The sequence below is a fragment of the Platichthys flesus genome, chromosome 2 (assembly GCF_949316205.1).
Source record: "Platichthys flesus chromosome 2, fPlaFle2.1, whole genome shotgun sequence".
NCBI lineage: Eukaryota > Metazoa > Chordata > Actinopteri > Pleuronectiformes > Pleuronectidae > Platichthys > Platichthys flesus.
In genome coordinates, this window is record NC_084946.1 from 12,806,272 (window position 1) to 12,830,990 (window position 24,719).

The window sequence follows — 24,719 nt, forward strand, 5'->3', positions numbered from 1 at the left end:
GTGTGCAACAAGCATACTGTGTTAGGGTGAAAATTTAAATTAATTACACTGCATACAGTACAAGCGACAAAAAAGTTTTGTACTAACAAGAGAAAACTTCCTTCAAAGTCGTACACAACACAATATGGATGATGGGTACACAGTTGTAGTGATGGTGGATACTTGTATATTCCAAACACATGAGCTGTTAAAAGACCTACCTCATACATAAGTAGCCGTCAAGTAGATAAACTACAGGTCTATTAGAAGAATTTAGAAAAAACATTAGTATTATAGAGGATTTCCTTCTCTCCGGCAGGGCCGGCCCTGCCGCTGGTGATGGAGGTTGTGAGTCAATGTTATAAATATTGTCTTTAAATGTGAAAATTGATGGATGTGTGTTGACGTTATTAAAAGGCACTGATGATAATTATTATAAAACCTCTTCTCAGTTAAATCATATGCTGATAATGCTTGAGCCTTGAGCCAGAGAGTGAAATGCTCCTTCCTAATTAATACCCACATGAAAGTGAGATTCAGAGCTGGATGGCTTATTTTATGTTTCCTCACGTCACTTCACTGAGTAACATTGACTTAATAAGAGAATCATCGGGCATATTTTTCAATTACAGCTGCGAAACACGTGCTGAAAAGACTGTGGATAACTTACAAGTGAAGTCACATGCTGATCACGGGCTCTGGTGGTCGCCTGTCCGTCTACAGCTCCTGGACTGATGATCAATTTAATGAATAAAGGTTGAAAATGCACATATTTGAGAGGATACTCTTCTATGATAACCGATAATTTGATATATTTCCATAATATCTAGTTATGTGTCATTTTTCAATGTTTTAATCTGATGTTATGTGTTAATAATTGGAGTTATGTGAAGAAGGCCAAAGTGCGCTGCCTCTTTAATGATGCCTTCAAGTGCATATCATGAGCGTTTATCTTTAACTTCACTTTTATACTTTATACAAAAATCCATCAAACGTTTCTCATATTAGAGCCAGTGTATCGATAATATATTATTGAGAAATCAAATAGTACTAAGTTATTTTGTGCAACGTAATACAATGAATGGATAGTTTATTAAAAGAGAGGAATCGGCTTTACCATTTAAGTTTATAAATTCATTGAACAAAAATGTATTCTTTAGGCTTTACCTTGATCTAAAATATTGAGATATTTTAGTATATTGAATAGAAAAAGGAAAACCCACACTTTCCTGTTTTTATTTAGTAAAATAATCTTCTAATGGGGCTGATGCATCACATTTCCCATTTCCACGAAGGCAGCACAGCAACAGAGGGACTACTGACTGTTACGGCTTGACACTTAGCTTCAGCTGACAAGCTAGCAGCAGCCGCGTCGTTCTCAGAACTATCCTCTCAAAATGTAAGTCTCTTAAGTTTATAATAGATGCTTTGAAAAAAATATTTAAATGGTAGAAACGGGGTCCAACTTTGTGTAACTCACCGGGCTTCCGGGAGGTTTGGTGGAATGGGATCACAGAACATAAAGCTACGCCCAAAACTTTGCTGCGTTGCTTTTAGCATGCAACAAGTACTCGGATGTAGCTAAGCTAGGCTAGCTGGAGCAAGGTTTGGAAGCTTCGTCAAAAACAAACTATAAGTCGACTCTACCTTTTGCAAAAACTAGTTTGAAGTTAGGACGTAGGTTTTCTTTCTAGTTACCTTCCATGTCGTTATTGTCAGCAACATAAGTGAGAGTTATTTCAGGGCTTGGTGGTAAATATGACAAAAGTCAATGGAAAACAATACCGGATTAGCGAAGTAAAAGTAGCGATTGAGTTGATTTGAAAAAGGAAGTATATGTATTGCCAACTTCACTTTGAGTTATTGTTAACTAGTTGGGAGGATAGCCAAGAGGTCTATTGTTTTCCCTTTTCCATTAACCTCCCCCATCCCTTAGTCCCAGCCCACCACTACCTGCCACCATACACAGGAAGTCCGTCAAAATAATGTACGTGCACTTTCCAATGATCGCACTAAGAACGTTCACGTTAAGGATGATTTTATCGCCTGAAAATATCTGTCAGCAACTGGATTGGACTTGTTTGGATGATGTAAATTCTTCTACTTATGTACAGTGTAACTTCTGTATTTCTGTGTTTTATAAATGAGATCAGATCAGAATTGTAAAAGTACCTTTTGAAATAATTCGATTAAATCAATAATAAATTGCATTACAGATTCTAATTATTTTTATTCGTGCCTTTTGTAACAACAGTATTCCTTCTCAAGGATAATTATATATATATATAATTATCCTTGAGAAGGAATACTGTTATTTCAAAAGGCATGCATAAAATGTGTATTTATTATATATTTATATATATATATATATAAATAAATACAGTTTATTATTATGTGTAATTAAAAATCGATCTCTGATTTGTGGCAATGCAAAAGCCAAAAAGTATTGCATCAAAAAGAAAGTATCTCTTCCAATGCAATGTCTCATTCAATTGCTATGACATGGGGCTGGTAGTGTTACAGTTGTGTAAACATCTTAAACAGAGCTACATGGGAGAGGCTCTATTCCCAAGGGCATGGACATTGTTGGTAGTAAAGTCTAAAGTTTATTTGATTGTGAAAAATAAACTCAAACCACAGATTAAATTTATATAAATTCATCAAATGTCTAATTTACATGTGACATTTGCAGTTTTTTGAGAACCTGGTAGCAACCACAACTACAAGCATGACGGCAGTCTTAAAAGTGTTTTAAAAAACCTGCATATACAGTACATGCTTATTTCGGTGTTCATAGTGCATAGTCAGCTGTTATCTGCACTTGTCTTGTAAGTTGGTCAGTTGCAGTCCCCTCTGTAGAGCTGACAGATGTTTACACTATACTGTTTACACACTCTATCTGACTGGGGGCGCGGCTAGAAGTTTTGGGTCCTGTGAAAGAAAATAATACTGCCCTCACTTATATTCTCTCTCTCTCTCTCTCTCTCTCTCTCTCTCTCTCTCTCTCTCTCTCTCTCTCTCTCTCTCTCTCTCTCTCTCACACACACACACAAGCACACACATTTATTTTCAATGTAAATCCTACATAAAAGCATGCTGCTGACAGTAGCAGTAGCGTTCTGCGGCCGTTCCCCAGCCTGTGCGCCCCGGGCCTCATACGTAAAGTACCGATATTAATAAATGCAGGTATTGTAACGTTTCAACCGCTGAGTATCACAATACCTTTCTAGCATTGTATACCGGGCAACACTAGTCTACACTAAGCATAAATTCATCTCATTATTGTAATCTTGAAATTAATCTTCCTCTTATACTAGCCATAACAGATCTGTGTGGATTTGAGTTTGTCAGTAGGTCCTACTTTAGTTACATACCTTGATTTAATATATTAATTTTATATGGAGCATATATTTATCAAAAAGTAAATAAATGTATTTTCCTGCTAATGGGAAATAGGTTCATTTGTAGGATTGTTTAAGATGAGATGTTTGAACACAAAATGTTAAGTGTATACATTGGTGATCCTGCTAGATATGTGTAATGACTGTTTTGCATGTTAAGAATGCGGCCCATCTACAGCTGCTTTGGTTTGCTTATCATCTGGGCTGAATCTGAGAAGTGTGGGTATATGCTGTAAATGCCACAGTCACAGTTATCCCTGTATGATCCTGACAGTTAAGTGTAGATACCTCAACTCAAGAGCATTGCTGCCTCAAGTAAGAGGATGGCAGTAGCTAACCATGTTGGTAAAAAAAAAGAAAAGACTAAAATTTAGAAAATAGCTGATCAGATATGTTTTCCCCATTTTAAATGTTGTTTACCCTCCAAGTATTTCTATCAGCTCTCTATTGTAAGTGTTTTGACTGTTATGAAGTATTGACGTGAAGCATTAATCTTGCAGCCGATCTCGTGGTCTCCTGTTCATTTAGCCATATCATCACCAACTTGCTTCACAAATTATCCTTCATCCACAGACATGATCCACCCTCAGTCTTTAAATGATTATGGTTCCAGTTATGGCTTTTATGCATGAAAGTTTTCAGACTTATTTAATACCATAGATTAATGTCTTAACATTTACATTTTATATGGACATTGAGTTACGTGATATGCAATAGAATGTTTAAATCCAATCTTATATTTACCTTTAATTTTTAGGTCGGCCAACGCTCCAGAAGGCTCTGGTGCCGGGTCAAGCAACAAGCGCATGCAGCAGACCCAGGCCCAGGTGGATGAGGTAAGATATTTATAATCACTGGCTGCCGAGGTCCAGTTAAACCCTCATACTTTTACTTTCTTACTGTTTGATATTTATGGTAATCCAAAAACTACAACAATCTCAACCAATGTATGTATTACGCTTAGAATACACACATTCAACGATCTCTGCTCTTTTCTGCTTATTATGATAAAGTAAATGCTGTCCCGTTTTGCTTTCTAAGTTGCAAACCAAGCACTGTCAATAGCAGATGCTTCAACTACGCATGCACATCCTCTTTTATCACTATGAGCACATACTGGGAAGAGACAGAAATTTAGCTACTCACTAATATGAATTTATCTGCACTGTTTACGTTGCCATTATTATCCTTATAGCTGCTAAACAGCTTTTAGCTAGTGTTAGCTCCCCTGCAGGGACATACTTGTAGAATCATATATTCAACAAACCCGTACTGAGCTCAGATCAGTGTGCAGGGACTAGTCAGAGCCAGAGTCAGCTGTTCACACTGAGTCATGACAGTTCCATAGGGTCCACACATACTTATTATTCATGTCAGTACATTACATTACATTTCATTTAGCTGACGCCTTTATCCAAAGCAATTTACAATAAGTGCGTTCAACTATGAGGGTACAAACCAAGAACAGCACGAATCAAGAAAGTACATTAATTTCAAAAGAAAAACCCCAAGTGCTACATGTAAGTGCTACATATAAGTGCTACTAGACTTAATTATTATCATTTTTTATTTTTTAAATGGTTAATAGACATCATTAACCATTAAGATCACAAAGAGATGTACCTTCAGCCTGTGGTGGATATAAGTCAACTCTACCTTGCACAAACTAGGTTTGAAGTTAGGATGTATGTTTTCTTTCTAGTACCGGTCCATGTCGTATTGTCACTCACATAACTGAGAGTGATTTCATGGCTTGGTTTTAAATATTACAGAAGTCAATGGAAAACAATACCAGATTAGCGAAGTAAAAGTAGCTATTAAGGTTGATTTTGAAAAAGGAAGTATGTATATATATTGCAAACTTCTCTGTGAGTTATTATTAACTGTTGGGAGGACAGCCAAGAGGTCTATTGTTTTCCTGCGGTAGAATTTCTGATTTAGTATTTACAAGGCTGTTGTGACCCAAGGCAGCTAATATGTGCTGAACTTACATCTAATATTGGAACATTTATTGATATATTTGTCTATTCAGCCATAAACTCTGAGTCCTCTCTCTCCCATCTTTGTCTTCCCTGCTCTGTGATGTCTGTCTCAAGCAGACAGTTACATAACAGAAGCACAACGGTGTCTATGAATCACCACGGTGTGGTGTCAGTAGCTCTAACTCTGCATGACAGCTCACATGCCAGAGAGCGTTCAGTAAAAGAGAAGAAACTGTTTGTTCAGAATCGTGTCAGTGAAGCCAGCAGGAGGAAACGGCTGCCAAATCTCAGTCTTCCAGGCTTGTCCCTCGTAAACCCTTTACTGTCCTCTTCCTCTCTCGTTCTCACTTGTGGTCACTGTGAAGGTAGCCCCTCCTACACAGAATTTTTACCTTAGCGTGTCCGGCGAAGCCTTCAATTGGCTGCCTGAAGTTTATATAATCACCATCTCCATGGTTATGTAAGGTCTGCATGGGCTTACACACTCCTCTGTGCCCTGCCACTCTGTCTGAGAGGAGTGGCATTTATTCTGGTTTCCTGATCAGTGGAATATATAGGTTATGTTTATTCTGCAATATTTTGTGTACACACATGTCTGCTTGATTTTACGTGAACTCTGGTGTTATGCTGTATTGTGTATATAATTAAACTTTGAAAGGCATCATCTCTGCTGATTGGTGGTTTTGTTAAGTAACTGTTGAGAGGTTACTTAATACTCAAAAGCACTCATACCATCAATGTTGTATATGTTTATTCTCGTTTGTGTGTAGGTGGTGGATATCATGCGCGTTAATGTGGACAAAGTGCTGGAACGTGACCAAAAGCTGTCTGAACTGGACGACAGAGCAGACGCACTGCAGGCCGGAGCCTCCCAGTTTGAGACCAGTGCCGCTAAGCTGAAGAGGAAGTACTGGTGGAAGAACATCAAGGTGTCTAAACACAGTTTGTTACAAATTACACTGTAAATGATAGTAAATAAACCCCATACTACCAGTCTGTAAAATGAAATAGGTAGAAATTATACTGATCCTTACAAATGTATCACTTTAGCACCAATAAAGATAAATGATTCAACTCCACAACAATCATAATACATTTTCCATTCAGAGTTGGTAATAAGGGTCATGCAAATACAACTTTTTTATTATTAAAAGAAATTGACAATACAGCTGATCAGTCAAAATTATTTTAATAAAATGTGTGTTGCACTGAATTTACTCAACATTTCCCCCCTACAGATGTGGGCCATCCTCATAGCTGTCATAGTGATCATCATCATCATCATTATTAGTAAGTATCAAGCCTAGGGTGTTGTAAATGTATAAAAAGAATTGCTTTAGAGATTAAAATTACAGATTTACCTCAGATTGTTGACTTGCTGATTGTGATTTACTGTATGTTGATTTAGTTGCATTTAAATTAGTAATACTTATAGTAATTAATCTGCCACCTACCCCGGGTGAAATCAACATGTTTATGCAAGTTATTAAACTTAAATTCTTTACTTCACTCACAGTTTGGTCTACATCAACATAAAACAACGATGGTGGAGGGAGGAGTGGAGGAAACAATGAAGAAGAGGAGAGGAGCAATGTTGATAAATGAGGAAGAGGTCAAGTGATTACTGGCTACTGAGCTCCACAATATTCTGCCCCTCCCGCAGCGGAGCTTCATTCCTTGTCCTGGATTGCCCTGTGTCTCTGTGTGTGTGTGTGTACTTACCAGACATCAGTAGACTTTTATAGGAGTGGGATGCCAAAGAAAGCAGAAAGATACATACAGAAACAAATTGGTAATTTGACTCAAACACAACGAAAAATTACTGAATAAAAATAAATCCCCTTTTGATAGTATGACAAGTACTCTTGCGCGCACACACACGTTCGTTCCAAACTCAGGACTTGAATTGAAGAATATTGTTGTAAATTCTCCTACACTTATATTTACTTGTTATGTTTTACTGTATTAATAGTCGTGATTTTGCGTGCTATGTTAAGATAAGTGCCTTTTGATTTTTTTGTGTTTTTCCATTTAGACTCTAACAGTTGTTCTGCATTAAAATGTAGAGATGCCCCTTTCAACTCCAACTGAACATTTCTGCTTTTCAGCATACAATGCCAATATTTTAGATATATATCCAAATTTTTTAATATAATTGGGTTTGTTGTTTTTCACGTCATTTACAGTTTTCTGATGAATAATGGAATTTAGGATCCAATTTTATTTATGCACATGGTTGATTGCTTTTTGAGTTCCCTGTATAATACCTCAAACCTAGGGTGGAATTAATTGCAATTTGTTTTGCCCCCCCAACAACAAAAAACGAGCTGTTAACACTCTGTTGAACCATTTGATACTACCTGTCCTTGTCGCCCCCTTCAGCTGTTTTCGCACATGAACTGACTTTGTCTTTCACAATTGAAGAACACAGCAGAAGATTGGGCGGGTCAGACACATTCACAACAACCGGCAAAATTCCCAAGCTTTCAGGCGAGGGGCTGGCACCTAGGTAGAGCATGCAGGAGGCATGACATGATGTATACATTTCGCTTTGGAGGGTCTTCTATGTGTATGTCACCTCTTATTCATCCTGACATATTTGTACTCTTGTTTTTTCTTCCAGTTTTTTTCAGTTGCAGGTTAGAAAGGTTATTTACATGTCCTCCTCCTCACTCTGAATCTTCAGCACATTTACCTGCTGTACTCTAACAAGGGCTCAGTCGGACATTCTCTGGAGTTTTTAATTGGGAACTGGCAGGAAAAGTTCAGCAAAGTGTCCAGAACAACTGACTCTGACATTTGCATCCTCACATCCATCTCCTCTAGATAATTTCAGGAGAATGTCCAGAGTTCAGTGTATGTCTGAAAGCAGCCTTTGAGAGAGAACTACTTTACATTATAAGCTAGTATGAGCTTGCCTTGAGAACATGTGCCTTTATGCTAAGACAACAACCTCACAGCCAGACGTAGGCAAGATACACTGCCATACAGATCTTTGAACAGTAGGTGCTCTCCAATATGTGCCAGAAAGTTTTTCTTCGTATAATCAAGCACAGTAAGGAGCATGTAGTTTCAGACGGATGCCTTAATCAGTTTCTCCACTGGACAACAGCCAACACTACAGCCATACCTTATTGACTGTACTTACCTGTCAGTCAAGGAGTGCGGGACCTTCTGAATGCTCTGACTGTCCTAACAAATACTGTGCTGTTTGCATCAATCAGCTTGGCTTATTAACCTTTAATCAGTCAGGCATTTATCCCTCCCCATCAATACAGAACACTCCCTATGTTTGATTGTTTAGTTTTATTATCCATAGCGTTTTGTGCCAACTCATTATATAGAACTTATCTTGACGCTCACCTCACTCTCAAGCATCATGGGTGTTTGAGTGTTAAAAAGAAGTTCATCACTGGACGATCACTTTTCCTGCTTTCTTCTTTTTGAGAACTGTGCTTTAATGAGACCAACTATTTTGGATTACATTGTACATGGCATTTCATCCTAGTATAACTGCTGATGTTGGACTTTTCAGTAGTTTTTAATACATCAGTAAGTCGTAGTGCTTGCATGATGCAAGACATGAAATTCTCATCATCCTCTTTTGTTTTCATCAGAAATTTGAGGCAGAGTTATTTCCCGAATAATTGCTATTCTACTTGTTGACCCAGAATGCATTTTGCTTGAATAAAATGAGTTAACTTAAATCACAATACCATGTCTGAGTGTTTTTTCCCTTATTGATCTGTAACAGACTAAAGGTTGATGGTTACTCTAACTTACAGAGACTTGCTGTATCACAGGTCATGTTGGCGTCTATGGAAGAGGATTACTATGTGAACATTTCATTGAATCTGAATCCTCCTCTGACTCTCACAAATAAAACAAATTAAGAGCACAACTATTTAAGTTTTCAGAGAAAAATGTAACTTGATGGTTCAATTTTCAGTTAGTACACTTCAGAAGTGAATCATTCCAGCAGTGAGAGCGCAGATTACAACCAACTGAATACTTTTCTACCCACCCCCTCCTTTTTCCTACATGAAGGCAAACATACAGTACCCTTTTCATGAAACTGTGAAATACCTTGTCTAGAGCAAATCTTTTGGTTTTCCCATTCTGTAGAAACAGGGCAGTGCAACATGGAGGACTGAGGAAGAGGACTCACTGCCTATATACATATGGCAGATGTGAAGGCCTCATTTTGAGATAATGAAAAACACATTATCTCACATTGATCGGGTTAATTAACATGTCTGTTAATTAAACCGATCAATGTGAAGTACATGATGCCTGGATGGCGGATTGTCACATGGATGTCATGCAAAGTTTTTTAAAGCAGTCAGAAACAACATCGAATCGAACAAGGATCGAATATGTGTATATATATGTAATCCACCAAGGTTCAGACCTCAGCTGTGAACACACATTTAGAATCCAGGAATGTAAAATAAAACATGAGTGAATGTTTTGTTCCATGTTTGCCAACAGCTACCATGACATATGGAGCTTTTACCATCACAGAACGAGCAACAGTCACATTTAAGAGGTGACCCTTTGGTGGTCTTGTTTAAGAATGACTGTGATTATTGATAACTGAATGAATCCCCTCTCCGGGCTCCTGGTCAGGTGTCAGTTCCGTCGGTGAGCAGCAGGGCGGATGACGTCTGTTCTGGACGCTCAGAGTTGTCGATCTGTTGCGTAACATGGAGATCCACGTGAACCCAAGACAAACCCCGTTCCCGCCACGCCCACTCCTGGGAGGCTCTATCCAACCACAAGACGCATACAAAAAACACCTGTCCAATCACCGCGGGTTGGGCGGGGTTGCGCACCGCCGGCCTCACGTTGCACAAATGTGTCAGAGCTGCTGTGTGGCGGAGCTGAGGGAACATCTGCGTTACCGGGAAGTGACTCGGGCTTTCCCCCTCCGCTTTTAACACCACTTGGAGATATGGTTACTGTGTTTGACTTTAGTGGACACTGAAGCTGATTCGAACGCGTCGCTGAAAAGGTAAATATTCCCTCTAAAAAAAAAAAACGTGAACAGGTGAAGCGAGCGGAGCAGCTCTCTCTCCCGCGCCGCCGACCCGAGAGAAGCGTGGATGTAAACAAACGGGATCCAGCCGCTGGTCTGGTGCCGTTTCAGCGCCAGTGTGTGTGGTGGAGGGTGTATGTTCTGTCCCTGACGCGGGGGGCATCACATGTTCACACAGCGTGCCTTGCTCAGTGGCATGTGGTGCTCTCCGGGTAGCCTGTCGACGTCCTGCTGTGAGCTCCCCGTCCACCTCAAGCTCCCTCCTGAGCCAGGGGTTCGTTTTAGGGACCATCTGCAAATCCGATTTGAAATGACACAAACCCAATGATCTTATTACTGCCCACGTGATGACAATCTAAGACAAAACTATGATGTCACGTAACACGCCTTTTTTGATTGCTAAATGCCGATTGCAAAATTTTTCTAAATATTGGAAAAAACAAAAAAGTAATTGCACTTTTTTCGCTTCGCCGTCATGTGACCCACTGACTCTAGATCAATGCCACATTGTAATACTACTCTGGAAAAATAGAACACGCCTCTTTATAATGGATTTAAGTTCTTCTTCTCTTTTCAGCAGCTCTAATGTCCTGTAATGAAGATGATTCAAAACAATGATGTTTCGGCAGGCTTTCACAAACCAAAACTTAACCGTGATTTATGTCCATTTACTGTATGAAAACACTGTTTATGGTTTGAACTTTCTTAACATTTAAAGGAAATTAAGCTTGTCACCAATTAATGTCAAGGCCCTTGCAGTTTGGCACAACCACAGTTAAAAGCCAGTGACTATGAATTTATTCTAAATAATAATACAATGCTGGTCAGTTAGAACACACATCTTTGTATTGGTTTTAAGGAGTATCCATCCTAAAACCTGCAGTTGGCGAGTTCTAGCAATTTACAATATAAGCTCAGATTTGAAACGCACACCCCTGAACCTACGTCTGTCAGGTCAATGCCAGGGTTACTAATTGCTTTATTTCACAGCTATATTTTACTATTCGACAAAATGGGTTTTGTAGCTGGCCAGATGTGTGACTCTTCTCAGAGTAACACAGCGATGAGCGTCAGACTGGGCTGCACTCCTCTGCTTAAGCCTTGACGTGTGGTGCTGAGTGGGGTTACCGAGGTCAGTGGGTTCATGTGGGGACTGGGAAGTGAACCGTCAAATGAGTGTCATGTTTGTTATGAGTGGGACTCGATCTGTTGTTGAAGCCTGGAAACAGTTTCTATTCCTATTGGATGACGGCGGTGTTGGCCTTAAATCCTCTTTCGCCTCTGTGTTGTTTGTGTACGTTTATCTTATATGCAGTGATAATCTTCAGTATTTGGGCTGACCTATAAACAGGTTTACCTACAAGGACCCTATACCATCTCAGCCGTATAAATATTTAACTTGGAAGATGTCAGTCAGGCCTTTTAACCCAGAACCTCTTAACTACTTCCCTCATAAAATATGTGTTAACCTTAATACGTATATAGACCACATTCACACCATGTCAGTATGTATATGTAACTGAATTATAATGTGATTTCATAACTGTATACTGTCAATCATAATCCTGCCTGGCTTTTACTTGCATATCTGCAGGAATATTGTCTATACTTGTAATGTGTATTTATGTAGGTATGGGTCTGAAAGAATCAGAAATACCTTATCAATCCCTTGTGGACATCTAATATATACAAGAACAATGTAAAGTATGTACAGTAGACTAAAGTTTATACATATACTCTACTACAGTATAAACAACTGACACATCAAGTCACAAGACTGCAGTGTGTCTGAGAAAAGCTATTATTTTCTTGTTATCTAACAAATGAAGTCCACTCTATCAAAAGATGTATATTTATATGTAGACAGAGAGAAGACATTTGGGACAAGTGGAGTTGATACCAGGATTATTCATGTGTCACCATGTGCTTTGAACAAGTACTCAAACTCTAGAAGGGGAGAGAAGTAAACACCAATAATTAGGGTCAGCACCTTGACCTCAGTGTGGTCTGTTTGTGTGCTGTACAATTGAAGTAAGTAAATATGTTTTGTTGTATGTGTGTTGTATAGTTATAATGTCAAGTAATGGGTGGATCGGCTTTTACACTTTGGCTGCATTAGGCTGGTTATGTAATCATGCAGCGACGACTGGTCCAACAACATTTTCAGTGACTCCTGTTTCAGTAGATCTCCCTCAATCTTGTCTGTGTCTCTCTTGTCAGGTGTCACATGTATTTGTTGGTAGCTGCAGCTTGTGTTTGTATATCAATGCTATTTAGTGCCCTGAAAATAAGGCTGGCAGAAGGATGTTGATTTGATCAAGCCATTGTACTTTATTTTGTATTTTGCCCGTCCGTGTCTTACCATGAACAAGCATGTATTTGAAAGTAATCGCATCCTGTTTGTTGTGTTGCAACAAGTCTTCCAGTATAAAACATCCCTGGAAATTGTACACTCAAATCATCAGCAAAAAATATTCACAGTTATTAAATGCATTTGTGATGTTCCTGATGTATCATACAATGAGATGGAATAATCCTTAATTAGTCCCACTAAGGGGAAATTTGCCAGGGTATGGCAGCAAAGGGGGGTAGTAAAACTGACAAGCAATTAAAGTCATGAATAATGATTCATACAATAAGACAACTATAAGGAATGGAAAATGATATATATAAACTAAACTGAATATATTAACAGTATATTTGGATCAATTACATTTTAGAGCCACAAACTGTAACAAATATTTTTCTTAGGGCATTTTCATAAAGAGCAGGTCTAGTCTTAGTCTTTATAACATTTACATCGACCCAGAGCAGCCACCATGGTCAAACACTTGGCGACTGTAGCAAAGAGAAACTTTCTCTTAAGAGCCGGAAACAATCGGGCTGATGATGGACGGCCATCACCTGGTTGGATTTAGAGAAGGCAGAATGTGGGATTGAGACACATTGTCAAAACAGGAAACTTATTATGCACACATTCATGTCAGTTTCTCAAAATGTTATCTTCTCAGAGCATTAAACCAGAATAATGTGACTGCAGGCGTTTCCACAGTTGGCTTCGTAGTACCATGCATTTAAGGCTTCAAGGTTAAAAATGTCCAGTTCCTCAAGTTCACACTCTGGCCACTACGGTTTTAAACAACCCCACCTGCCTCACATTGTCAACTGAGCCAAGATGGAAGAGGGCTTTTACCACATAATGATTTCCTCATGAGCCCTGAAGCACCAGGTCGCCATCGTCTGCTAGTTTGTCCATGCTGTTAATAAAATCCTGCTAACTAGAAAATGATTACGATCAGCTCCCCTCATTTCCCTCTGTCTTACAGTGCTGATTAATTATCATCGCCACATGGAACTCATTCCCTTGTTTGAACATATGAAGGCTGATCACTTTAACTGGACATATTGCTGTTGATGGGTGACCAAAGTGCGGAGATGCCTGGGGCTGAAAGCGGCCCAGATGTGGAGGGACCCGCGCTATCGCCAGCTACAGGTGAAGGTGGGGAGCAGGGAGCAGAGAGTGTGACGTCCAGGCAGCAGGACAGAGAGGCACAGGGGAGAGGAGAGGAGAGCAGAGCTTCAGGTGCAGAAGTCGGGCAGGAAGATGAAGAGATGACCAGTGGTTCACATGACCTCTCCTCCTTGGCCAATCACAGCCCTAGGAGTGCCACTGAATCAACTTCAGTTTCAACCGAGAGGTATTTGCCCAGACATTTCTGTAAACATTCACAACACAGTGATTTAAGTTTTTGTCACTCTCAAAACAAGTTATAAAATGCACAATAGTGTGTATAGCCTACAGAGTTCTTGTTAATCAATTTGAGAATTTCGACACCTTAGTATCAGGTAACTACTATTAGCATTTTAATTTTGTATGTATATAATTTTGGTATCTGACCTCGACTTCAGATCAGAAGTCGAGGTCAAAAAGATATCAAAAGATATCAGATGAACAATGTACTCACCAAAGTTAGAGCTGAGATCTGGTAACAGAACAACATGCTAATAAAACACGCAACAGAACAAAACATGGAACCATCAGACCAACAAAGAGGTTGTAAACAAATCCACAGTTTAGATTGGATTACTATTGTAATCAATGAGGTACAAATAAAAGTCTGCATGCTCATAATGTTGCATGAGAAACTGAGAGTGCACATGGCCATCACAAATGCAGTTGATTTAAAGATGAAGGCAATGGTGTATGCTATTGGTTTGTATTTGTATCCTTCTTTGTTTGCTACCCCAAATAACTTAATAATAAACAATAAAACCAATGGTCAGAGTCGGAGAAATTCACAACTCATGTTTCGTCTACAGGTTTTGACAAATGCGATGCTGCCGAGCAGCTGATGTTGATAACTGCTTCACCATGTAGCAAATATGTAATACTGATAAAAATACCACCCATAAAATAGAACAATCTCAGTGTCTCAAGTAAGATATGATACTGATGTGTCATAAATAGATTTTCATACCATACTGGGATGTGCTGAAACCAGGGCCTTAAAATATACATCTGACATCATTTGTGTGAAATAGAAGACATTGAAGACAATATCTGTTATGTTCTCTTCTCTGTGATTGTGACATAATCATGTTTATTGATATTGAATCTCTGATTCTGTAGTGGTGAGCATGCAGATGGTGGCAAAGGGCAGGCCCACAGAGAAGTGAAGATCACTGTGGCTGAGATGAAGAAGAGGCTTCCGTCAGGCAAACGCAGGCACAGCAAAGCCAGCACGGTGGAGGCCTTACATTACGCACTTAACTGTGTCAAACAAGTTCAAGGTAACAGGGCTGAACACACAGCTGGAAACATTTGTGATTCTCAGAAAGAGTATGTTTTTTTTTTTTTAACCCTTTTTTCCACCAAACCTGCCGCCAAGTCTGTCCTTTTTGTGCTTTTGTCTGCAGCCAATAGTGAATACTACAAACTGCTGATTAGAACTGGCCAGGATGAGAGGAGAAATGCCACAGTTTGCTCCCTGGAAGAGTTGGAAAGAGTCACATCTGAACACTACCTTAAAAACACGGTACACACTCGCATAACACACACACACACGAGAACACATGATAATTCACATTCTTGCCTTAATTGTAACCAACATCTGCTCCGGTGACAGCCAGTAGCTGGAGGCATCGTGTTTTTCCGTTGCCTGTCCGTCCATCCGTCACTTTTTGGTGAACACGATATATCAAGAATGCCTGGAGGGACTTTCCTCAAATTTGATACAAATATTAGCTTGGTCTCTCTGTATCTGTGTGTAGGACTCTTTCGTGGTTGTCTTCTCCCTGACGAGCGGCCGCGTGCTGTACGCGTCGGAGCAGGCTCACACCATTCTATGCTGCAAGAGGAAGTTCCTGGAGTCGGCCAAGTTTGTGGAGCTGCTCTTCCACCAAGATGTTAATGTCTTCTACGTGCACACGGCTCAGCCGCACCTGCCGCCCTGGAGCAACTCGCACACAGGTGTGTTTTAACCACATTTTATTTACTTTCAGTCAATTTTAAGTCAAGGAATCAACTTAAAATATTAATTATTAAATCAAGCTTTGTGTTAAATTGAGGCTAATTCCAGTATTCAAATTAGTCTTATATTTTAATTCTATCCTTTTCTTTTTGGTCTGTTTTGCATATAAGGAAATAGATGGGTTCTTTCTTTTTTTATCCCTATAGCATAAATAACATTAACAAGAACATTCTCCTGGCATTTTCTGCATACAAACATAATAAAAACACCAATAGACACAACCAACATTTACACTTACATTACACCTTAATCTTCTATTGAAGGACAGAGGTAGACAGTTAGACATTGTACATTTCAAACATATGTTAAACTTTGGCTTCATGCCCATGTGTATTTTAACATGCAAATACCCCTTTACTCTGTTGTCTGTCTCTGCAGCAGGAGTTCTGTTTGACTGCGCACAGGTCAAGTCCTTCTTCTGCAGAATCAGGTCAGCATAAGTATCAGGTCATTCATTCATCCTGACACCTCTATGCGACTTTGTTGCGAGCTATACAGCACAGATAAAGACATCGCTGTATTATGGTAGCACAGATAGATTACTGTTTAAGGATAGACCAGTCTTGAAACGGATAGATATGACTATATCAGCTTTTGTTTACTTTCCTTTAAAGCTTCTATTGGTGTTTGGCCTCAGTTAAAAGTCTGGTTTCCCCAAAGTGAAATTCATGTGTATATTTTAGGGGTAGGAAGGACCGTGAGGGTGAGATGCATTACAATCCATTCCGAATTACGCCGTACCTGCTGAAGGTCCAGGGGACAGGAGCAAGTGGAGAGGAGGAGGAGGAGCCGTGCTCTCTGGCGCTGGCTGAACGTATCATCTCTGGATATGAAGGTACAGTCATTACCACCAAAAACTGAACACAACCAGCATTGTATTAAATGATTACCAATGATTGAATGGGAAAATTGTGAACAAAAAATATTTTAACCTGATTACTCACGCTACACACTCATCACTCTGCTAAGGCACATGTACTTCCTGATTTATTTTATTTGTTCGTGCAGCCCCTCGGATCCCCATGGACAAGCGCATCTTCACCACCACACACTCCCCTGGTTGTGTGTTTCTGGAAGTGGATGACAGGTCCATACACACACAAATATGTTCACAGCCAGAGTTTTAGCTTTATGTTGAGCCATTATATGGAAGTGTGTGGATGACATTACGATTATTATCCACAGGGCTGTGCCGTTGCTAGGATACCTTCCTCAGGATCTGATTGGCACATCCTTGCTGACTTGTATTCATCCAGAGGACCGGACCCTCCTGCTGTCTATGCACCGGAAAGGTACATGCTCAGGGAAGGTTTCGGTGGAGTAGTTCATTTCAAACGTAACAAATAGTAGTGTCGAGACTCTAGAGTAGTAGTGAGTACAATAGGGATATGGTTATATGTAAATTAATGCATTTGTAGAAAAGATAAAAGTACATTAACCAGTAACACAGGTTATTAGACCCAGAGTTGATATCCATCCAGGTTTTCACTTAAGGTTGTTTTGTGGGGACCTGTCTGTCATTCAGTTAATTACATCTTCATCTCTCTTGTTTTTCACTTCTTGGTATCATGTGTAGTGTTGAGGTATGCTGGCCAGCGGCCATTTGAGCACTCTCCGGTGCGTATGCGCTGTCAGAATGGAGACTACATCACCCTGGACACCAGCTGGTCCAGTTTCATCAACCCATGGAGCCGCAAGGTGGCCTTTATCATTGGACGGCATAAAGTCAGAACGTAAGGAGCAAAAGCCCTCTCACGAAAAAGACAATAATTTAAAGCGTTGTATTCAAAAGTAAAGTCTCTGTGCCTTCAATGTTCTCAGGAAGAGGATTTGGTTTTTGCATCTGTCTTATAGCCCATCTCGTTTTTTTCAGTGAAGTGGTGCTGCAGCGTTGAAATTGCTTAAAAAAACTATTAAATTAAATCGCATCACGATAAGGTAGGTTATCTGTGCTTTTCTCTTGCCTGTAGGAGTCCACTGAATGAGGATGTATTTGCTGCTCGGACTCAGGAGGATTTTACTGTCACTCATGAAGAAATTAAAGACCTGCAAGCAAAGATCTATAAGCTTTTCCTGCAGGTGAATATTTCTTTATTGAAAGAAATGTTCTGCAATATTCAACCAAAATGTTGAACATTTCAAATTATTTAAATAAATGTTTTTTGTTATTTAGCAAAAGAGAAAAAGTAAAGAAAATGTGCAGTTTTAAAATTAAGTTATCTCACATCAAGTTAACCTTGCTCCTCTGTTTTATATCATAATGAAATTATCCTGTGGATCTTCTTATTATGGAAAGCCAGAGACTGCGATACCCTTGTACTCTTTACTGATCTGAAGATATAATATGCATACACACACAGCACTTCCATCACAATCTCTGCTGCCTGATCACAGCTTGGTTTTCTCAGATCTACTTGGGTATTGTACAAATTATTAAACAGACCCTGGACCGTTTGAAAACAGGAAACATGGATTAGAACCTAAATGGATTTGGCTTCTGGTTCTAGAGTTTGGGTTCAACTCAAATGTAGTCTACACGCAGCGTCATAGAGGAATATTTTCTCTAATGGCATGCTTTCTTTGTGTGTTTGTGTATATGAGAATTACTCACTTCTTTGTCTCTTATCCTCAGCCAGTCAACAAAAATGGTTCCAGTGGTTACGGCAGCTTGGGAAGTAACAGATCTCATGAGCATTATATCAGCGCCGCTTCTTCAAGTGACAGCAATGGTAACCTATGGGAGGACTCACATCGGGAATCGGTGAGACAGTGACATCACTTCTCCCTAACCTTAACCCTAACCCAATAGTAGCTCATTTGCTCTTGCTAAGATTGATCACACTGTTTTATTTTGTGTGTGTGTGTATTCTTGCAGATGACTTTGCAGCAGATCTGTTCCGACGTGCACAGAGTGAAGAGTTGGGGTCAGAGGGCCTATCTGGATTCAAACCACAAAATGTCTCTTTTTGGCAAACCTGCAACAGGTAAAGCAGTCCCACACACACCAATACAATGCATTATGTTGAAGGACTTTTTATGTTGACGTTCATGTTAAAGGGAATTCATCACCTCTAGCAGAAACATTCACTTACATTCAAGAATGAACTGAATAGACTGTGGTGGCCAAAGATCAAAATCATTTTGTTCTCAAAAAGTATTCTTATGTTATTCTTGAACATGACATCTTAAGATCACCTTGAGGGAATGTCTTCAAATTTAGCACAAACATTCAATTGAACTCAAAGATGTTAATCTCAATCACCCTTTATTCATCCAGCACATCTGCCACCCACAGATCCTGAGGTCAGAGATCATGAAGAAAGCAGGAAGCAAACACACATTCCCTCCTATCAGCAAATCAACTGTGTGGACAACGTCATCAGGTGTGTGGTCATAACCACGCTTGCATCATCTCATCTCAGTTCACTACACGACAAAGGACGTAATTCATTTCTCTCTGTTGCAGATATTTGGATAGCTGTACAGGTCCGGCCCTTAAGTGCAAGAGTGAGTCTCATTCCCTGGCCACCTCGTCTTCCTCATCATCTGCCTCAGAAGATAACAAGCCTGCTGGAGCCGCAGACACGGCTCAGGCCAACTCAGATGGTGAAAACACATTTGCAGCACATGACTTTGTCTTCTGTAATATTCTTTGACAAATCGTCATGAACTGATTCTTATTTTCTTACTTGTGTGGCCAGTGTTGGTGTTGGACAGTGAGGTCTCATTGGGCCCTGCAGCTGTATTGGGAGCACCTCTCACAGACATCACAATGTCCACCAAGGCCATGAGTGTGGTCTCAGTCACCAGCCAGTGTTCATACAGCAGCACAATTGTACATGTGCCGCAGCCTGAGTCAGGTACTTGAACACACTGTCATGTCTGTGTTACGATTTTATGCAACTCTATGAGGAGTTAAATCTTCATTTAGAAAAGCTTTGGATCAATCTTTGTTTGTGAGGTGTCATGAAAGGCTTTTAAACCACTGAACAATTCTTTTCTCCTCAATGTTCACACAGAGGCCACAGCACCAGAGGATGCACCAATGGGCAGTGAGCCTGCTGATGCTGTTCCCACCCACGTCCGTCCAGCACCTCGCCCCGCCGCAGAGGAGCGAATATTTGTCGGTCTCACCAAGCGTGTGCTGTCAGCTCATACCCAGAAGGAGGAGCAAGAGTACGTGGATCGCTTCCGCCACCGCGTCCTCCACAGCCCCTACAGCTCCTACCTGCAGCTTGACAACAGCTCGATGGCTCACTCCCATCACACAGGTATTTGTACTTATATGTGTAGTAAGGCTTTGTTTTAGAATACCATCTTATTATGTAAAGGCTAACTAAAATGTTTGTCCAACTCACTATAGGTGATAACCTACGTCCATTGAGCGGCGGTGGTTGTAACCGCTCTCGAAAAGGAAAGCCCAGGTACAAGCGCCCTAAACCCCAGGGTTCCTCAGATAGCTATGCCTGTCCACCTGGCCCTCCTCGCCGTATCCCTGACCCTTCCTGGCCTCCATCAGAGTCATCTCAGCCTCTGCTGGGGGCGCCCTACAGCCAAACATCCCCTCTCCAGACGCCATTCTTCCCTATGATGGCGACTCAGCCTAGCCCAGAGCAACCGCCCAGAGCACAACAGATGCCTGGAGCAACTCCTGTAGTGCTGCAGCCTCCAGACCAAACCCAGCTCAGCTACAACTTCAACACCATACAGTCGACTCAGAGCCTGTCAGGCATGCAACCAATCCAGATACATTCCATTCCGAGTCTGCAGAACATGCAGAACTTTCACACCATGCAGCCCATGGATCCAGCCCAACCCATCAACCCTTACTTGGCTCCAGTCATGGCCGTCATCCTTCCCAACTACCAAACTTTTACTGCAAGTTACCCAACCATGTTCCCTCCATCGGGTACCACCATGCTGCCCCAGGCACCCATCACCATGACGGGCTTTGCCCCTGGCAGTTCCCCTTTCCTGCAGCCTCAGTTCCAAACCCAGCCCAGCCCCCACACTATGACCTCCCCGGTCCCTCTGCTTTGCTCTCCCAGACCCAGCTCCCCTGTTGGGGAGGAGGAGGAGGCGCCTGGAGCCCAGGCTTTATTCTCCAGCTCTCGCTCAAGTTCTCCCCTGCAGCTCAACCTGCTGCAGGAGGAGCTGCCCAAGCCGAGTGAAGGGCAGAGCAGCACCCGGCACAACAAAACAGAAAGCCTCCATGAAAAATATGACAACGAGGTGAGTCGGCCGTAATCAATCATCAATTTTTACCTTCAACAGGCTTTATACTACTACTTTATATGTTCTTAAATGTTTAAACAAATTCATCATTCTGTCATTTTAATGCATAGCCAGTACAGTATATATAGTTGTGAAGTCCAAGGAACCAAATGCTGGTGTATGTCTGACCTAAAGACCCTTTCCTTTCTCAGGCTGTAACCCCCAGTGACTCTGGGAACCATGATACCCAGTCTACATCCAGTGAGATGCTTGACCTGCTACTGCAGGAGGATGCCAGGTCAGGGACCGGCTCCAACGCTTCAGGATCAGGGGAGTCTGGAGGCTCGTTGGGATCTGGATCTGGATCTGGCTCCAATGGAACCTCCACCTCTCACACTGGTAAATCTGACACATTCAATCCATTTAACGCTTAAGTTCTAATGATTTTCTTTTTAATTCATTGATAATATATATTATAAGCACACTAGTTATAGTAAAACTATATCCGAAATCTTTTGGTATTTTTGTCATCACAATATAACGATTAATCTGTAATGTTTACTTTTTTTCAGCATTTATTCGCTACTTGAAATGAGCAACAAATATGTGCTCCTTTGCTCCGAGATGCTGGTGCTAGTGAGACATCTAGTGGCAATGAATATTGTATGTGTAACCTCTGAACACAGCGACTGACTTGTTAATGGGTTTACAGGCAGCAGCATCAGCAGCAAATACTTCGCCAGCAATGATTCATCAGACACGTCGCGCAGAGCCCGCAAGAGCCAGGAGGCACCAGCAGAGAACCAGCAAAGCTTCAACACGCGTGTGGAGAACCCCCTGTGGAGCATGATCCAGAACACACCTGAGCGGGTCTTGATGACGTACCAGATCCACACCAGGTACACACAGCAGCACTTCTCCTGGTGTTTCCATTGCTTTCTCAATAAACAGAAAAAATCTGTTGTGTTAAGACCTTTGACAGCTGTCAGGAAGCAGCTGCTTTTTGCATCACCGATTGAAATGTGACCAGAAAAGGAAAATGCTTAAATATGCCAACACATACAGATCAGAGCAGAATTTATTCCCTACTCTGTCAGTTGTTCCTGTGAGCTGTGCTCTGTAGTTAAACCTTCATTAACCCTAGAAACATGCTGTCATCGGAAACTAGAGTGGCACTCAGTAGATTGTATACCTCCTTCTTCACCAAGGACCAACAGACCCTCAATGAAACCATATTCTAATTAACTAGATCTGGATTTTTATTTGGCTCTAAACCAAATTGTACATCATCATAAACATCAGTCCCAAAAGAGAGAGAGCCACCACTTGTAGATTCAGCCGTTTGGTGAGTCAAATAAAAAAAAGACTTAAATCCTTTTTGTCTTTCCAACTTTCTGAAGCCCAAACCCTATTTGACAGAAGAGGTTTCGAGACCATGGAAATGTTTTTTTTAGCTGGCTTTGTAGATTTGCCATCATTTCCATGTCATGCTACCCATCTGACAGTTGCTCTATTACTCTGCTTCTCTGAGTGCCATGGTCTTAACTCAATCCCTTGATTTAATCACGTAGTTACATCAGTATGAAATTAAGGGGATGCAAACAACCAAAATTTCGCGGTTTAGCAGTCCAACAATGGTAAACAGCTAATTCTCTTGGCAAAAGTGGCAAACAGTTACTGAGTCAAGGAAGACCTGTAACTTCGTCTTATTTTACCCACAGGGACCAGACTGAGGTGTTGGCAGAGGACAGGGAGAAGCTTCGGATTCTTCAGCATCTCCAGCCCTGGTTCAGCCAGGAGCAGAGAGACGAGCTGGCTGAAGTCCATCCCTGGTTCCAACAGCACACTATCCCCCAGGAGATCGATACACAGGTGGGGATCTTCACACACTCGCCACAAATATAATTCCTTCTCTTTGCGCCCCTGAAACCACTTCTACCTTGTCTTTTTGTGTTTGTCAGGGTTGTGGGACCTGCTGCTCAGAAACCTCCCCTCTGGACAGCCCTCAGCAGGACTCCACTGGACCTGTGTTGGACACTTGAGAGACATGGTACCCCTAAAACAACCCCCACCCGGTTCATAGCGAACCAGCCCAGCCAGAGACCCACCAAAGTCCCACCATGCATCCTTTCTGACCAGTCCAGAGGAGTGTGTCACTTTTTATAGAGCCTCTGTCGGGCTTAGGTATGTATCCAAGACTCCTTTGGTGCCATGAGCCACTTGATGCCCAACTGAGAAAGAGGAGGGTCGTCCGGTTAATGAACATGAGCACTATGTACTCGAACCCAGTCTGCTGGACCAGTGACTGGGTGACAAAGACAGCGCTGGCCAAGTTGTCGTATAACAACACACAGCAGACTGTGCTCCAGTGACACGAAGCGCAGGTTGTGCAGTTTACATGTACCACGTCATCTCCTTCAGTGACATACCATTGATTACACATGGTAGTTTTGTTTTCTTTCCCTGATACAAATAAACTGTTTATAATGTTCAGATATGAATATGGTATTTTAATTGTTATTATTCCATCAGTTCTTGTTGAGAGCATCATTATTTTTTATTTTTTACTCTGAGTCAAAACAACAGCAAACATGTTGATATTTTCAAATTGAATTTAGTACAATAACATAAATACATCCCAGTTACTTCAATTCAAACGTCCTGTTGCAGGAGCTTTTCTCTACCAGCTTCATGCCTGGTCCTTATCCTGAAGATGACCTCCAACTGTAAACAGACACAGCAGGGCCCCAAATATCCTCTGATCCTGTGTTTACTCTCTGAATGAATTCCCCTTCACACTCTGTGTAGATGACTGTCTGACTGACTGCCTGTTTGTGTGAAACAGAGTGACAGAGGAATCAACTAACGCGTTGTAGTTCCTACTGGAATAGATCAGATGGCAGGTGATCTCATGAATGTGTGTGTCTGTGTGCGAGCGTGCACACTCTGACTGATTGCAAGCTGCTGCCTTTGACACAGTTGTCCAAAAGTGCAGGACAGACCAGGGTTTCACCTTTTTTAGATGGAAAGTATATATTGCGGCCATGTGTTTTATAGAAAATGTTTATTACAAATCGAACTTCACAAAGTGTATAAAAAAAAACATTTGTCTTGATTTCTGGGACTGTCTGTGACACAAATGAATGAATAAATGATCAATGATCTGACATGCACTCATGTGTGATTGTCCTAAAAGTGCAATCTGCAAATCGGAATGTCCCTCAGGAGAACACATGACTCCTCCAAGGACCAACACGCTCTAAATCTAATCAAGCTGCAGCAGATTTTTCAAATCAAGATCTATTAATTATTCTCTGGAAAAGGTGAAAATGTGTTCTCATCTGGATCCACACTAAATTGCAAAGGCTTCTTGGCTAACCTATACTACATCCTTCACCCTTCATCACATGTTTTGTGATGACCCAGTGAGTTGTATATGTATAAACATAACATCCTTGTTATTCTCAAATCAACGGAAATGTTGAACAGCACTATCTCACAATTCTTGGGTCTGCCTCTTGATCCGGATCTGCACCAAATAGTTATATGTCCTTATCTGACCAATACCTGATCC

The 24,719-nt window shown here is 40.9% G+C and overlaps 2 protein-coding genes across 4 annotated transcripts; both read left to right on the forward strand.

Annotated features, from left to right (window-relative positions):
- The first annotated feature begins 1,259 nt into the window (after positions 1-1,259).
- On the forward strand, positions 1,260-9,075 carry vamp3 (vesicle-associated membrane protein 3 (cellubrevin)). The gene is made up of 5 exons (XM_062398317.1): positions 1,260-1,378; positions 4,138-4,216; positions 6,133-6,291; positions 6,601-6,652; positions 6,879-9,075. Coding segments are annotated over exons 1-5 (312 nt in total). The 5' UTR covers positions 1,260-1,376; the 3' UTR covers positions 6,899-9,075.
- Positions 9,076-10,232: 1,157 nt separating this feature from the next.
- Positions 10,233-24,312, forward strand: per3 (period circadian clock 3). 3 transcript variants are annotated; one of them, XM_062398319.1, is made up of 22 exons: positions 10,233-10,376; positions 13,727-14,098; positions 15,031-15,191; positions 15,318-15,436; positions 15,672-15,870; positions 16,310-16,361; positions 16,615-16,766; positions 16,940-17,018; positions 17,117-17,223; positions 17,508-17,664; positions 17,902-18,010; positions 18,564-18,692; positions 18,807-18,915; positions 19,209-19,314; positions 19,398-19,537; positions 19,633-19,791; positions 19,951-20,202; positions 20,295-21,163; positions 21,358-21,544; positions 21,858-22,044; positions 22,867-23,017; positions 23,107-24,312. In XM_062398319.1, the coding sequence occupies exons 2-22, from the start codon at positions 13,815-13,817 to the stop codon at positions 23,185-23,187; spliced, it is 3,789 nt and encodes a 1,262-aa protein (XP_062254303.1). In that variant the 5' UTR covers positions 10,233-10,376; positions 13,727-13,814; the 3' UTR covers positions 23,188-24,312. The 3 variants fall into 3 exon arrangements, with proteins under 3 accessions (XP_062254303.1, XP_062254318.1, XP_062254311.1); XM_062398334.1 differs by having other exon boundaries at positions 19,227-19,314; XM_062398327.1 differs by having other exon boundaries at positions 16,313-16,361.
- The last annotated feature ends 407 nt before the right edge of the window (positions 24,313-24,719 follow it).

Bases quoted from the DNA above. Each gene is read 5' to 3' on its own strand.
- vamp3 (XM_062398317.1), top strand. The intron at 4,217-6,132 runs GTAAGATATTTA...GTTTGTGTGTAG, and splicing joins CCCAGGCCCAGGTGGATGAG to GTGGTGGATATCATGCGCGT. The intron at 6,653-6,878 runs GTAAGTATCAAG...CTTCACTCACAG, and splicing joins CATCATCATCATCATTATTA to TTTGGTCTACATCAACATAA.
- per3 (XM_062398319.1), top strand. From the start codon at position 13,815: ATGGGTGACCAAAGTGCGGAGATGCCTGGGGCTGAAAGCGGCCCAGAT. The intron at 15,437-15,671 runs GTACACACTCGC...ATCTGTGTGTAG, and splicing joins AACACTACCTTAAAAACACG to GACTCTTTCGTGGTTGTCTT. The intron at 19,538-19,632 runs GTGAAAACACAT...TTGTGTGGCCAG, and splicing joins GGCTCAGGCCAACTCAGATG to TGTTGGTGTTGGACAGTGAG.